Genomic DNA, 14,286 nt, shown 5'->3' on the forward strand with positions numbered 1-14,286 from the left:
CCAAAGATTCAGTTTCCCCTGCTTCTCAGCACTACTAGTGTTATTTCTAGTTGGGACTTTCCATGCAGGATTTTCTGCTGGTTTCTGCTGTTGCAGCTAATCTGTATTCTGAGTAATTCATGAGAAGAAAAAGTGGGAGAGATGAATGAATCTCTCACTTATCAGAGACGGAAAAGTGGGAGAGATGAATGAATCTCTCAGTTATCAATCAAAAGTTTTCCAGGCACAGGCAAGGACAGGAGAGCTGCTAGTGAAGCAATCTGGGATTTTTCCCTCTGCATTCACCTCCTGTTCCAGCAGGCTCTCTTGTTTGAATTGGATCTGCTGGAGGGAATCAGCAAGGACTCTTGTGCTGTGGGGGGTTGTAGTGTCTGAAAAAAAATCTGCATGGAAGCAGGTCAGATGAATCAGCTGCTCCTAACTGAATCTTCCTTTAAAACCTAAATAGCAAGTAAATTCTGTCCTGGCTGAAGTGTTGGAGTGGGCAAGCTGCATCATTTGAAGCTGGATACAAGTGCACAGCACAGCTCAGTTCCTGCTGCTGTACCAAGCATGTGATTTTCCCTTGCCAGCACCATGTTTAACTGGCTTTTAGTAATGCAGGGAAAGTTGAGATTCTTCTTTTCCAGCTGAGGATGAGTTAGAGAAACTTAACTTCTTGAACTGCTGTGTTCACCTCTGCAGAGCCCTGAAGGTTTGTGTTTTTCCATGATGTCCTGTTGATGGTGTGGATGTCTTGTTGGCAGAAGGAGGAGAAGAATTTTGGTACTCAGCCTCCTCTGAGATGTCCTTCTGGCCGAAGTGCTAAAATTCAAGAAATGAATAAAATTAAAGCAGCTGATTATGAGTTAAAAACCTCAAGTAATCCAAAGTTCTTCCCCTCTCCTCACTCACACCATCCCCATCTGCAAAGCCAAGCCCTTCCCCCTACTCCCAAAAAATAAATATTAAGCTGTGTAATTGAATTCAGTCTGGAGCACATTTGAGGGCATAGGAAATATTTCTGTGTTAACTTCAAGATGCTGAAAACCAGCCTAACTGTTAAGCCAGATGAGCAACTTAGCATACATGGCAACTTTGTCTAGAGTGTCTACTTTAGTTAATAGAAAGTAGTGGTACAGTATGTGTGGGATTTTTTTATGTTTTGGGTTTTAACTTTTTAATAGCAAAACAGAGAACACACATTTTCACTGTGATGTGCCAGTTGGGATTTAGGAACAAGCAGGAAAAATTACCTTGCAAAACACCACCACGAAGATAGAGAACTTTATATCTCCACCAGCATTTAGCTGCTTTTCAAAAATGTGTATTTTTAAGATGTTAGAATTGGAAATGTTTAGAGTTTCTTTCTAGCTTTGTGCCACATGGTTTGAAAAATCCTAAACAGGCGTTTGATGAATCAGTGTCTCTTCCCATTCCTTCTGCCCTGCAAAGACTGCACATTTTAAGAACATGTTGTTATGTCTCTGTAAATTGAGAACATAGCAGGAAAAAAAAACCAACCTGAATCACCAGAGGCAGTGGTAATGGGATATAATTTTTCAAAACCCTCATTGTTACATTACTGACAAAAATAGCAAAGGTTGAGCATCAGAGCTGTCACAGCTTTTATTGGTATAGTTAAATGACCTTTTCTGTGGCTGCAATTGTGCTGTGTTCCATATGAGTTTGATCCTTCAAGTATGTTTATCCTTTTTACTTCTTGAGGGAGGAAAACCAAGCATCCACTTCTTGTGGAGAGGGGAAAAAAAAAAAAGGCTTAGGTCAGCAGACTGGATTGGTGTCACTGTGCATTGAGCTTAAGAACTTGGGATGTGAAAGAATGAACACATTCCATCTGGGCAAAAGAATGATGTCTGCTAGGGTTCAGTTTGCTATGGGTTTTGAGCTTTTTGTATGATCTCATCACTGGAGGAGGAAAGTATATTCTCCCATAAGAATAATCTTATGATTCATTACTACTGTGGTTTTTTGTGCGAGCCTTTTGAGTGCCAGACCTCCCCCCACTCTTCCACCCCAAATAAAAACCAGCCACCCTGTCGTTGGCTTTATATGGTACTGCTGTAGGTGGACTTACCCAGAATAATGGCTGGCTTTAACAATCAGAGCCTTGCATCTTTGTCTGGAGAATAGCTCCTCCTAACATATATTTATCCAGCTAGTTGTCAAGCTTTACATTTTGGGAAGAGAGCTTTGTACACTTTGTCTCCTAAGGTTTGGTAAGCACTTTTTTGCATGAATGTTCCCTCGTATGTATTTTATGTTTTCTGCAAATAATTTCATAGACTTAGTTTAGTAAATTTACTTGGGAATATACTGAATTCTCAGTTTTTCTTTGTTAATATTTCACTGTAGTTCCCCAGCACACTGCCCTAATAATCCAGCAATCAGTTCTTGGAGCAGCTGTGCGTTTTGGCAGTAGCCTGTGAAGCTGGAGATGCTCAATCTCCCACATCCCCTAATCAACTCACATATTGAAAAGGTGCAGGCTAATCCAAGTCTAATGGTTTCTGGAACCATTACACCCCACCAGGAAGAGGAAAATTTGTAGATAGGCAAGTAAACCCAGTAGGATGCTTTTGAAGGCCTAATGACATGGCATTTTTCTCTTGCAACATAACTGGAGACAATTTGTTTATTTGCCACCAGTGTAAGGTAATATGTAAAAAAAAAAAAATCTGCATTTGTGATCAGACCAAAGTGAATCTGGTGCAGTGAATGAAGGAAGCCATCCTAGCACAGGTCATGTAAGGGACACAGGTGTCACAGCAAACCCTGGGGACTGTGAGGAGCTCATGTATAAATACTGAGTATTTATACAGGAGTATTTACTCATGTATATATATATGAATATATATATATACATGAGTAAATACTATATATATAAATACTATATATATATGTATATATGTATATATATGTACATACTCATGTATAAATACTGAGTGAATACCTGTTCCCTAATACAAGTACAGCAGGGAAGTGTCATAAGCATGAAAAGCAAGAAATACAATAAATGATACTATTCTTATTCACTTGGCTGTTGCTCTTTTGCACTGGAGTTCATATATATTTGTAGAATGCAAGAGACTGGTTCTAGTAACAGTGTGTATGTTAAAGTTAGAATTTTCCTAGAAAAAAGTGGCTCTTCAGAAAAAAACCCTAAACTGTATTTTTCATTAGACCTGTCAAAGATAGTCATGAGCTAACAGTGTGGATTTTTGATTTGGTGTAACCCTTTGAAGTTAATGGATTTCTAGCATGCTTTTCTTTTTGCATTTTTAAATATTTTATGGTGTCTAATTATAATGTACAATATACTATATTCAGATGCTAAACTATCAAATTGCCATTGAAGAGCAGAACTAATGATTCTTTTCACTGAAGCTCATGCCTCCATGCTTTTCTTTTTTTCTTCATTTTAGAGAACTCATTACTAAGAGAGAATAATTGAATAAATCAGCCTTTCACCTGATAATTATTGAACCCTGGAAACAGGCTAGCATCCTGTGATGGTTTAATTTCTTTCTGATAGGGATCTTTTCTTTCTTTCATTTTTCCATCTTACTCTTGCACTCTGATAAACAAAGTGCTGTGTGGTGGGAACTGTTGGAAGGAGGGGAGCATGTCACCTTCAGATTGATACCTGGATATGAAAATTACACACTTGGAACACTGAAATTTTAGTTACAGCATTTGTATGAAGTGAAGGCAGAAGGTTTATTATGTAGTGATTGAAAAGGTCAGCTGGAAATGGTTTGTATTTGTCATTTTTTTAAAGTTTGGGAATCATCTCATATTATTATATGAATAGGACTAATTCCCCTGTTATGAAAATTGTTGTTTTAAATGGAACACGAAGCAGTTGAGATCTAGACTTGGTTAATACTTTCAGTTACAAGACATGGCCAGAGAAGTGGAACTAAAAATAGTTTAGCAGTTGTTAAAGAAAAACTAGAAATTCAATTCAAGGCCATCTTATTTGCACTTGTGAAGAGTGCCACTTGAATACTGAATAGTTCTAAAATGAATAGGTTCTTCTTCTTTATTTCTAAATTTTTTTTGGTATGTTAAATAAAATAATGTCAAAAGTTGTATAAACTTGGGCTGAATAAGAGCACCTGAAATTTGATGGTGTGTCCTGTTAAGTCTCCTGCTCACTGTACCATTACTCAGTCACACTCTGGTTCTACCTTTGTTGTAATTGGAACATATTATCTTAGAATCACAGTCTCCATTTTTAATAGAATTTTTTTTTTTTTTAAATCTGTCTGGCACATGACTGAGTAGAAGTTACTTTTTGGCCAGAACTCTGCAAACTAAATCAGTATCTAGGCCTGTCACCTATGGTTTATTATGCCTGTGATTGATCCAAATTGAAATATAGCAAAAATTTATTATGGGATCAGAAGTTTTCCAAGTTTACTATCAGGCATTTTAGAAAAACCACTACTGTTTGTCATGTACTTTGTGAACAGTACAGAATGTTTCTAGGTTTGAACTTTGAGATGTGTGCCAAAAATATCTAAAAATAAAGAAATCCAGTAGGTTCTTGCACTGTCCTCTTCTCGAGTGAACTGTATTTCACTGTGGCATATATTTAATGAGACTGCAAAATGCCTAAAAGCTGTACCAAAATTGATTTTCTTTGCATTTAGTCTTCCTGTTTTGAATGTGCTCCTTCCAGTCTAAGCTATAAACTCTGCTCAGAAAAGAAGCACTTTAGTTATGTATATTATTACTTTATTATCCCTAAATTGAACTAGAAGAAGGGTGGTCTAATTAAAGGTTGTAATCCCATTCTGATCTAGTTGTTGGATAGGTGATGGGGTTAGAACACTTGCATTTTGAAAATGAAGAACCTATTTCCTCATTTGATCATGAATCTCCCATGTGCATGAGAGACTTGATCTCAGTATTCTCTCTTCTCCATGAGCCCTAAAGAGCATCCCAGTATTGAGCACTTTTGGAATTGTTAGAATGCCATGGAAAGTGTGATAGAAATTGATTCTGTTTTCTCAAAAATATCAGGATTGAAAGTTAACAAAACAGCTGGATGTACTTAGGAATTTTCTTGTATCAAGAGATGTGAATAAGATACTGAAAAATCCAGCATGGTCTTTGGAAAAAAACCCCAACAAACACACACACCCCTTCCCAAACCAACCAACCAATAAAAATCACAAAAAACAAGATGGGTGGAGGAAGCAATCCTTTCCCTCTTCCATGAAATATGAAGAAATAATCCTTTACTTTCCTATGTCTCCTCAGCCTTCTCAGTTTTCCAAATGTTAGGCCACATTCCTTGCAAGCCAGACATCATGTGCTTTCTATAATGTTGGATGTGCTGGAGTGCTGTGTTCACAGAATCTGACTTACTGATAAGAAATCATTCCTTTCTATTTTGGTTTCCTGTCTGCATCTGGACCTTACCCCCAAAGAGAACCTGCATGGTATCACCCTTTCCTCTCCTAATAAATACTCTGTTTCTGCTGTGGTCTGATTTCATGTGTTTCATAGATGATGACATTCATGATATGCTCCTTTTTAACTTCAGGCTGTAGCTCAGCTTCCAGATGACTGGCACAATCAGGATTAGCTACCAACAGCAATCTCCTGATGAATTTGCACTTTCTGGTGATCAGTAGAACCTTTTCTCAGGGAGCAAATGTTACATCTGGGTGTCAACTGTTGTAAAATATGTCAAAACCAAAATGTGTTTCATTTGCAAGCTGATGAAAATTTTATGCTGGACTTTATTCCCTGTGTTTGTTTTCTTGTCTATATGTTAAAATGTGCAAGGGCCTTCCAATTCTCATTTTTTGTAGGAGTAATTTCCACTGGGAAGTGTAGATTGTATGAAGCTTGTGCAACTCCAGATTCTTTGCTCTTTGCAGAAAGCTTTGTACATGGTTATGGCATTTAATGAAAATTCATGGCTGGTGGTGAGGAAAAGGAGGGGGGAAAAACTGTAAGGGGGAAAAAGTGCAAAAAGAAGAAGTGAATACCTTCTTAATCTCTTTTATTAGTTGTCAGGCCTGTCTGTCTGGACCACAGCTTTTCAGAATGAACTCATATATGCAAAATCTCAAAATCCTGGTGGTTTTGTGTTCAGAAAGGTGGAATTTCAGCAAGTTGCAAGGGCTAATGCTTTAACATTTTAAATTAAAACAACTTAACCAGAAAGATGATGCTTTGCCACAAGTAATTTCATTTTCTCCTCCACTTTGTATGTTAACAGTGAACAGAGTATCTGCCAAGCACGAGCTGCTGTCATGGTCTACGATGATGCCAACAAGAAATGGGTACCAGCTGGAGGATCAACTGGATTCAGCAGAGTTCACATCTATCATCACACAGGCAACAACACATTCAGAGTAGTGGGTAGGAAGATTCAGGATCATCAGGTGAGGAAAGCTCTGAAAATTTAGAATATTAAGTCTTCAGCAAAATTATGGGAGCAATTTAAAAAAATCGTGGCTTTTTAACTGAAGTAGCAGAACTTTTATTGCTTTTTCCCTGTGAACTAAGCACTTTGCATACCCCCAAGGCAATAGTCCTTTTGCCATTCCTTCCTACAGATATCTATTTATAAAGGCTAGTGGTGTACACAGAAGTCATCTGGTTCTTTTTAAGGCAAAGTGGCAACCTGAAAGCTTCTCTCCCCCACTCTGCACTGTGAGCTGCAGCCTGTGTAGACACCAGCAGTTCTTTTAGCTCTTCCTACCTCATGGAAACTTGCATGCATGATGTCTCATTTCCCCAGGTCATTTTGCTCAAAAAAACCTTCTGATGTTTAGTAATGCTGATCATCTACCACTTAAAGAGAGTGAGAAGGGAGTAACAGGGATTACATCTTTATTTCCTTGATGAAGTTACTGGATCATGATTAAATGGCAAATTAGCACTCTGTCTGTAAATGTGCTCTGCCATGGGATACTTGGGATGGGGTTAAAACCTACTCTTTTGTTTGAGAAAAGCTGCTAATATTTGTTTCCCTGCCTCCCTCCTAGCATTTAAAAGAATTATTTTGGTCTGGTTTTGGTCATTTATTACACACCTGAAGCCTAAACTGGTAACCCCCTGTGTGATTTGTTACTAAATACTTACTCCAAGTAATAAATGGTCTCTGTGCATTCATCTGAGAGTGAATCTGGGGTTTTTTTTGTCCCATTATTCAGCAGAAAAAGGTGAGAGGATATGGTTATCCAAGTGCAATGGGATCCTCTTAGTGGATGGCTTGTAGTAAATGGCTGCCCTAATAGCTCAAATTTTCATCTTTTGTGTGAGCCACAACAATCTTGCAAAATGATACCCTGTGATCCATGGTACAAATCCAGCAAAGCTGTGCAAACCAAGGGGTGCAGCAGCCACAGGGAGAAGGTGATAACTTGGTTAAAAAAGAAACCCAACAAATACCCTGTGAAATTCATGGGAAAATGAGTTTCAGCATTTCAGATGTGTGTTTCAGTAATCTGCTGCTGATGTTACTGCATTTTGCTGTTTGGAAACATGGCTGCATCTTTTGAAGTGAGAACACTTTAACTACAAAAGTTGATACAAAATATCTCATTAGTCCCCTTGTGTATTCCCACCACTGATTACAGACAGTGTTGGAATCAAAATTGAAATGTTTTGTGCTTTCAGCCTTGTGTTTCACAGATTATGGCTCACGAATTAACCCGCGTGGTGGAGGAACAAAATCTACACAAAGCTGAAACTTCTGCTGGAACAGCAATTTGAAACATAAGTAAAATTTTTTTTTTTTTTTTTAATGATTATAGGTGGTAATAAATTGTGCCATTCCAAAAGGGCTGAAGTACAATCAGGCTACACAGACCTTCCACCAGTGGCGTGATGCTAGGCAAGTGTATGGTCTGAATTTTGGCAGCAAAGAAGATGCCAATGTCTTCGCAAGTGCCATGATGCATGCCTTAGAAGTATTAAATTCACAGGAAGCTGGTAAGAGGCTCTTCACTTATTTTCTTCCCCTAAGATTGCTCCAATACAGAAAAATTCAAATGTTTATGTGTAAAAGTCTGTAAGTCTTGTTTTTAATCATAAATAAGCCTCTAGGTGTTTGAATTATTTGGATGTTTTGTCTGCCTAATTACTGCTTCTTAACAGTACTTCTCAACTGAACTGGCATCTCTGTAATTGCACTTCCTAGCTAGTAAATCAATTTACATATTTCTATATTACATACAGAAACTGCTGGCTTTGCCTTTTTTTTTTTTTTTTTTTTAAGGAAGCAAAACAAAAAGACCTGCCCGAGAAGCATAAGGAAGATACTTTTCAGGATTTCTAGACACATCCAGGTTCCTATTGTGTTTTGGTATTTTTGCTTCTCACTGGTTACTGGTTTATTATAAAATTGTGAAGGTTTTTTTCCTCCAAACTTTGCAATTCTCTGGCACTTTTTACCATGCAGAGTCTTGAATCCAGGGTTAACATTCAGATGAGCACATACAATTTAGACACCAGGTCTGTAATTTCATTTGTTTGAAGTTCAGGGTGACATAGGCTTTAAAACAGTGGTGGAAAAATCCCTGCCTGTCAGTATTCTGCTGATATCTGTAACATATTCTGGGTAGGCTCTACAGCAAATTGATCAGTATAACACTGTGACACACACAGAGGGAGTTTCTTTTAAAAGACTGAGAGTCTTTTGTGTTCTTGTAACCAAATAGAATTCTTTTGTCCTCATTAAAGTTTCAAGATTGCCTGTGTAACAAGAGATAGTACTTGTGTGCCAGTTTCCTTTCTCTGGTGTAGAAGAGAGGCTGTAGATAACTATAACCAGGGCTGTCTCAGCTACAGCAAAAAAGGTGGTTTTATCAAGTTGGCGTTTTTTCTGGTAGTTCTTTCAAGACTTACCTTTTGAAACTAATCTGTCTAGGCTGTGGATGATAAATTCTGCAGCGCTTACATTGTTACACAACACAGGAGGCCAAAATAGAAATGGTAGCTGGAGTTAGGAGGTTTCTTTTTGCCTGCTAAAATAACCCAGTTGTGATTCCCAGTCTCCCACCTCTCAGCTGGGTCTTTTCTCTTCTACATCCCTCAGTTCTGCTTTCCCTAAGGGTTACTCAGCTGTAAACTTTTCATGCATTCTGAGTGTTCATCACCTGTCTCCCAGCCAGTATTTGGGAACATATGAAGTGTTGGTTTGTACTCTTTTGATGAAAAGGCCTGATTGATGGTAGTAACCACAGATTTGGGGGGTTCAAGTTCTTTCCCATTACCTGTAGAATTGAAGAATTTGTGTTTCAGTGTGTATATATGCATATGCACATCTTTGTAGTTCAGTTTAACTCCTCATAACACTGAACCCGAGCTGCTAGAGAGGCTGAAATGACATAGGCAGGCATGGCGTTGCTCATTTCTTAGACAGTGTGTCCTTTTTAAATTTTGTGGCTTGTAATTTGTCTAATGACTTGTTATCTTCCTACTTTATGCAAGGTATTTGTGTGCTGCTGCATTTTTATATTGCTCAGTAGTAGAAATTTTATTATAAACAGAGGTGCCAGTTCACTTTGTAAAGACTTGGATAAAACTAAAATTTTATGACTGTAAAATTTCATAACTGTGTATGACTTATCACAGCCTGGTTGCTGACTACAGTGCTGTTGTCCTCTGGTTTGTTCTCAACAATTCTCAGATTGACACGAATTAAGCTTTGTAACTATGTTTGAAAGTGACTGGGTTAACCTTTAAATATTTCTGAATTACAGCATTGTCACTTTGTTTCTCCTTGTTGTGAATTTAATTCGGTGGTAGCAGCAGGCAGAAGTCAAAATGCATTAATTAGCTGCATCACAAGCTAATGGTGAGCAAAGGAGATAATTGTTCTTCCCTGGCTGCTGTCAGCCAAGGGCTGTGCTGGTTTTAGAAGAGCTGTCACCTGTGCCACAGGCAGAGAGGTGCTCTAGCTTCCATCCAGCTGAAATAAAACCAAACCTTCACATTATCAGCATTGTTTCAACAGATGAGCAGTTTTGCGCTGCTGCTTCTAAAAAAAAATTCCTAATAAGGCACAGGGAATTGCTCTCTCAGCCTCATCTCACTCCCAGACAATGTTTAAAGATAAATGTTCATAATGTTTCTGTGTTAGACTACTGTCAACAAGTTTTATCAGCTGGGAAGTTTGTCACTGTCTGATGTAGATATTACTTAATTTTTCTGACCTGTGTCAGTGGAAAAGTATCTTTCTGAACATGCTGCTTCAATAATGGAGATAGGTTGCTAAGTGGCTTGCAGTTCAGAAACTCATTAATTGTGCTCCTTGCTCAAAGCTCAGTGAATTTTGTTTCTCTGTAGCTGGTATAATTTCCTAAAAGTGCAGCTAGAAATGAATCCTTGGTGTTAGGTTCCCCCCCCTAGCATCTCTGAAATAGATGAATATTTACTTAGACAGGTCACTGGCTCTGAGGCTCTAATATTAGCTCTTCATTTTAGGAAATGGATTGCAGCTGCCTCTCTTTTATAAACAAATTACTCTTTCTGAAAAGGTGTTGAGAGGGTATGTGTCATAAAATAAACTTACACTGACATATGATGATCAATACATTATATATGATTAGTTTTGTTTCTTTCAATGTATCTGGTTGGCTTTTAAAAATTCCTAACCCATGCTATCCTTGTTGGTGTTTGGATGACACTGCTTCAAAAATCTGTACTTGAAGATGACAACTTGTCTCTGTTAGTTTAAATAAATTGCTGTGTTTCCTAGTGTATCCAAAATGGCATATAGAACCTCCAACTGAAATAAAGAGATCCTACATAGATAGCTTCCCTTTTATTATAGAATTGCATCCAGTTAAAGTTAGATTCTTGCAGTATCCTTATTTTCTGCTGTGCTTTCTCATTTTGGCAATTTCTTTTATTAGCTCCCTTATTTTATGTTGTATTTTATTCATAAAAGGAAAGCAGTTTTAATGTTAGCTGAGCATACTATTCAGAAATTCATAAAGCTGCAGATGAATTTTAAATTTTATGCAAGGGTTCACAGAAATCTAAACGACTTCTGAGGGATATTAAAGATTAAGTTGTGTACATCCTTTTGGTTTGCAAGTCAGCTGTTGGGTATGGCTCTCTCTTTTCAAAATAAAATTAAATCATGGTCTCTTTCTCTTGCATATATTTGAAAAATGCCATTGATCTTTTAGTTGGCATCCTCAGCTGTTCTGCTGCCTGCTGGCAAAATTGGAGCTTGTTTAATTTAGGATCTCCCTCTAGTGGATCTGCTGGAGTCGAGGTGCTGCTGAGCTCTCAGGGACAGGTTTTTGTCCTTCTGATGAGTTCAGAGTGAGAATCTCTGAAGTTAAGAGCAAAGGCTTTACTGCAAGTGGCAGCTTTCTGCTAAGAAACCAGCGCAGGTTTGTCTCAGAGGGCAGGGAAGCAATGGCTGCCTTCTCAGTGAAACTGCTGCAAATGCTCTGCTGATGGAGGATTTTACCCTCTCCCTGTGTTATAGGTCTGGTAAATGAACGTGCTAACTTCTCAAATGGTTGAACTCTGCTTATTTAAATGCATTTATTTTATTTTAGCTCTATTCTGGTTCGAATGACTGCATTAGCAAACCCTATTTTCCTGCAGGCTAGTTGGGCAGATTGTAGGCAACCAGCAAATCCAGAAGAGTAGGACAACACAGGACTGCATTTTTTCCTGGAATTTTAAAGAGAATTAAATAAAAATTATTAATTAAATAAAATTGAATATTGCAGGTTCCTGCCCCACACTGTTTCAGAAATACATTAAAAGTGAACCAGGGTTTTATTTCTGGCCCTCATTTGGGAAAATTTGGAAAGACTCACTACTCATTACATTAAATAACTGTTTGACATGGTCAAAAGTGACACCTTCATCAAATGCCAAGTGCATGTCATCAAGTTTAAGAGGTCAAATGGAGAGGATTTCTGGCTCTTAGGCTGTGTGCAGTGTGTTCAGATATTCAGTAATTGTCTTGTCTGGAGATGACAGCTTGCTGCAAAGGTTTTGCATTGCATTACAAAGGAAATTTTCATATCTGCATTAAGTAGGGCTCATTGCTGCAATCAAAGTGGCTCTGGAATGAGAGAAAAGCTTCAATGAAGGGAAATCAGACAGCTGAGAATTCTCTGATGTGTGAGACAATGGATTATTTCTTTGAAGGAATAAGGTCACGGAAGGGAAGCTTGTGTTGGGAGGAACAAAGGAGCATCATACTCAGCACTGCTGCAAAAAACACCTCCTAGTTCAGCTGGAATCAGTGTTGCTTTGTGTGGCATCTGTCTTCAACCTCAGGAAAGCCTTGCTAAGAGAATAGGAAACCAACTGTGGGCTTTCTAGATGTGTGATTTGCACCTGGGGAGGTCCTGGGAGTTGTTTGTTGCAGAAGATGAAAGCAGCAGAAGAACTGAAGCAAGGATGTGACAACAGTAAATCAATCTATTTTCATTCTTTCTCATAGAATTCCATAGATGTAAGATTTGTGATGCTTTTTGTGCTAATCTGTAGCAGTTATATATATATATTGGTTCTTGAAAAGATTTTGGAATGTTCTGGATATAAAGGCAAGGTCATGAAGGGCTTCAGTGCATCTGTTCTAGTGTTGCCTTAGATCACAGTGTAATTCATAGGAAAATGGGGAGGAGGAAAAAGAACCAGAGGGGTTTTTTTGTTTCCAAGGTCTCATTATTTTATCCTTCTGACCTTGGAGGGGAAAAAGCCCCTGTGGTTCAAGTTTTTTGAGTTTCTCTTGAATGAGTAAATTTAGAAGTTAGGTTGTCCAGTTATTAAATAAACAAATCTTTATTCACAGCTGTACATTAATGTTCAGTCCCTTCTCTTCCAGCAGAGATAGGTAATTAAATCCTTGCTGATAGAGGAATGCACTCAAATAATGGATTGAATAATTTAATATCTTTGGGAAATGCAAACTGAAACAAAAATTGGGGTTGCCTAATTGGAATATATAGAGAGACTGCAGAAGACTGAAATGAGAAAAGTGGAGCTTGGGGGCTGCTTTTCTTTGTACTGCTTTGGTTCATGTCATGCTAAAACTTGTTTTGGGAGAATAAAAATTCTACAGCAGTGAAGTAATGATGCTATACCTGTACTCTTAGGAAGCCTCTGGAACAGGCTGTCAGCACTCCCTGTCAGAACAGGAGTAACATGGTGGTATTTTTATTACCTGTGTTGTCAAATGTTGGATAATATCTCTGGTCTTGCTAACAAGATTTTTCCCTTCCTTTTAAATGTGGGATTGATTAAATAATTTTTTTAGGTCGTTTCTAGGTGTTTACAATAGCTGATACTGATTAGGTAATCCTGATTTATGTGCCAAAATGCTGATCCTGCAGGAAGTTCTACCTGTTTATTAGGCAGAGTATTTCCTCTGCATTGTAATTGCAGATAAGATTAGTGAAAGCATCATCAGTGTTGGCTGTGGTGTTTGGAAGTGAAGGGAGGGTTGCTAAGTTTTCGGAGTTATACAAACTTTTAAGAGTTGCCTGTATGGTGTTGCTGATTTTTTTCTTTTGGTTCTTCAGAATTAGTGGTGTATCATGTGAAAGCATTAAGTTTTAGGTGAACAATCTGAAGGATTTAATTAAAATCTGGTAGCTGGTCTAAACTGCATGGCAAATATTAATAGAAGTACATTAATTTGTGGATAAAGTTTTGTTTCATAAACATGGAGGAATGTCAGCATATTTTACAGGTGGGGGTTTATAGTGTTGTCTTTAAAAATATTATCAGTAGAAGTTGTGGATAGATTTAATCTGCTTTTGGGAGCAGGGTGTTTTCATGAAAGCCATGAAGATAGCTGTGAAATACACCTTGGGTAGGCTCAATTCTGTATTGTTATCCCCCAGTAGTGACAGCCATCACCTATAACATTGCTATTTGATCATTTACTCAAATTTTGGCACAGCTGAGGGTGGAGGGGGAGCTCTAAAAATCCCACAGTGGATGCTATTGATAGATTTAACTTCAATATTTGCTCCTTTATGTTTGTGCTATTGCAGTTTCATCCAGCAGCTGCAGTTCCTGCTGGTGAAGCTGTGGCCCTGGGCATGGGAGGGTGGCAGAGGGACACTGGGAGCTGCTGATGTCCCCCAGAAAATTGGGTTTGAGCCAAGCCTGGCTCCCAGGTTATCAGAGCTTGGTTTCCAAGGCACTGCTGGCCCTGATAGGGGCTTCTGCTGGCACTGATAGGAGGCTTAGCTCTACTTAAATTCACGTGTGCTTTAATGAATAGTTTTGTTGTTCTTGTTGCCTTTTATTGCCTTGATCAAGTTAAAA

The 14,286-nt window shown here is 38.2% G+C and overlaps 1 protein-coding gene across 3 annotated transcripts in view; it reads left to right on the plus strand.

Moving 5' to 3' along the window:
* Nucleotides 1-14,286, plus strand: part of ENAH (ENAH actin regulator) — a 93,133-nt gene that overhangs the window by 38,844 nt on the left and 40,003 nt on the right. For all 3 annotated transcript variants that reach the window (XM_066546213.1, XM_066546214.1, XM_066546215.1), the window contains exons 2-3: nt 6,242-6,407; nt 7,785-7,962. In XM_066546213.1, the coding sequence (XP_066402310.1) occupies nt 6,242-6,407; nt 7,785-7,962 (344 nt within the window). The remainder of the gene's footprint in view (nt 1-6,241; nt 6,408-7,784; nt 7,963-14,286) is intronic.

Source organism: Molothrus aeneus, chromosome 3 (genome assembly GCF_037042795.1).
Source record: "Molothrus aeneus isolate 106 chromosome 3, BPBGC_Maene_1.0, whole genome shotgun sequence".
NCBI lineage: Eukaryota > Metazoa > Chordata > Aves > Passeriformes > Icteridae > Molothrus > Molothrus aeneus.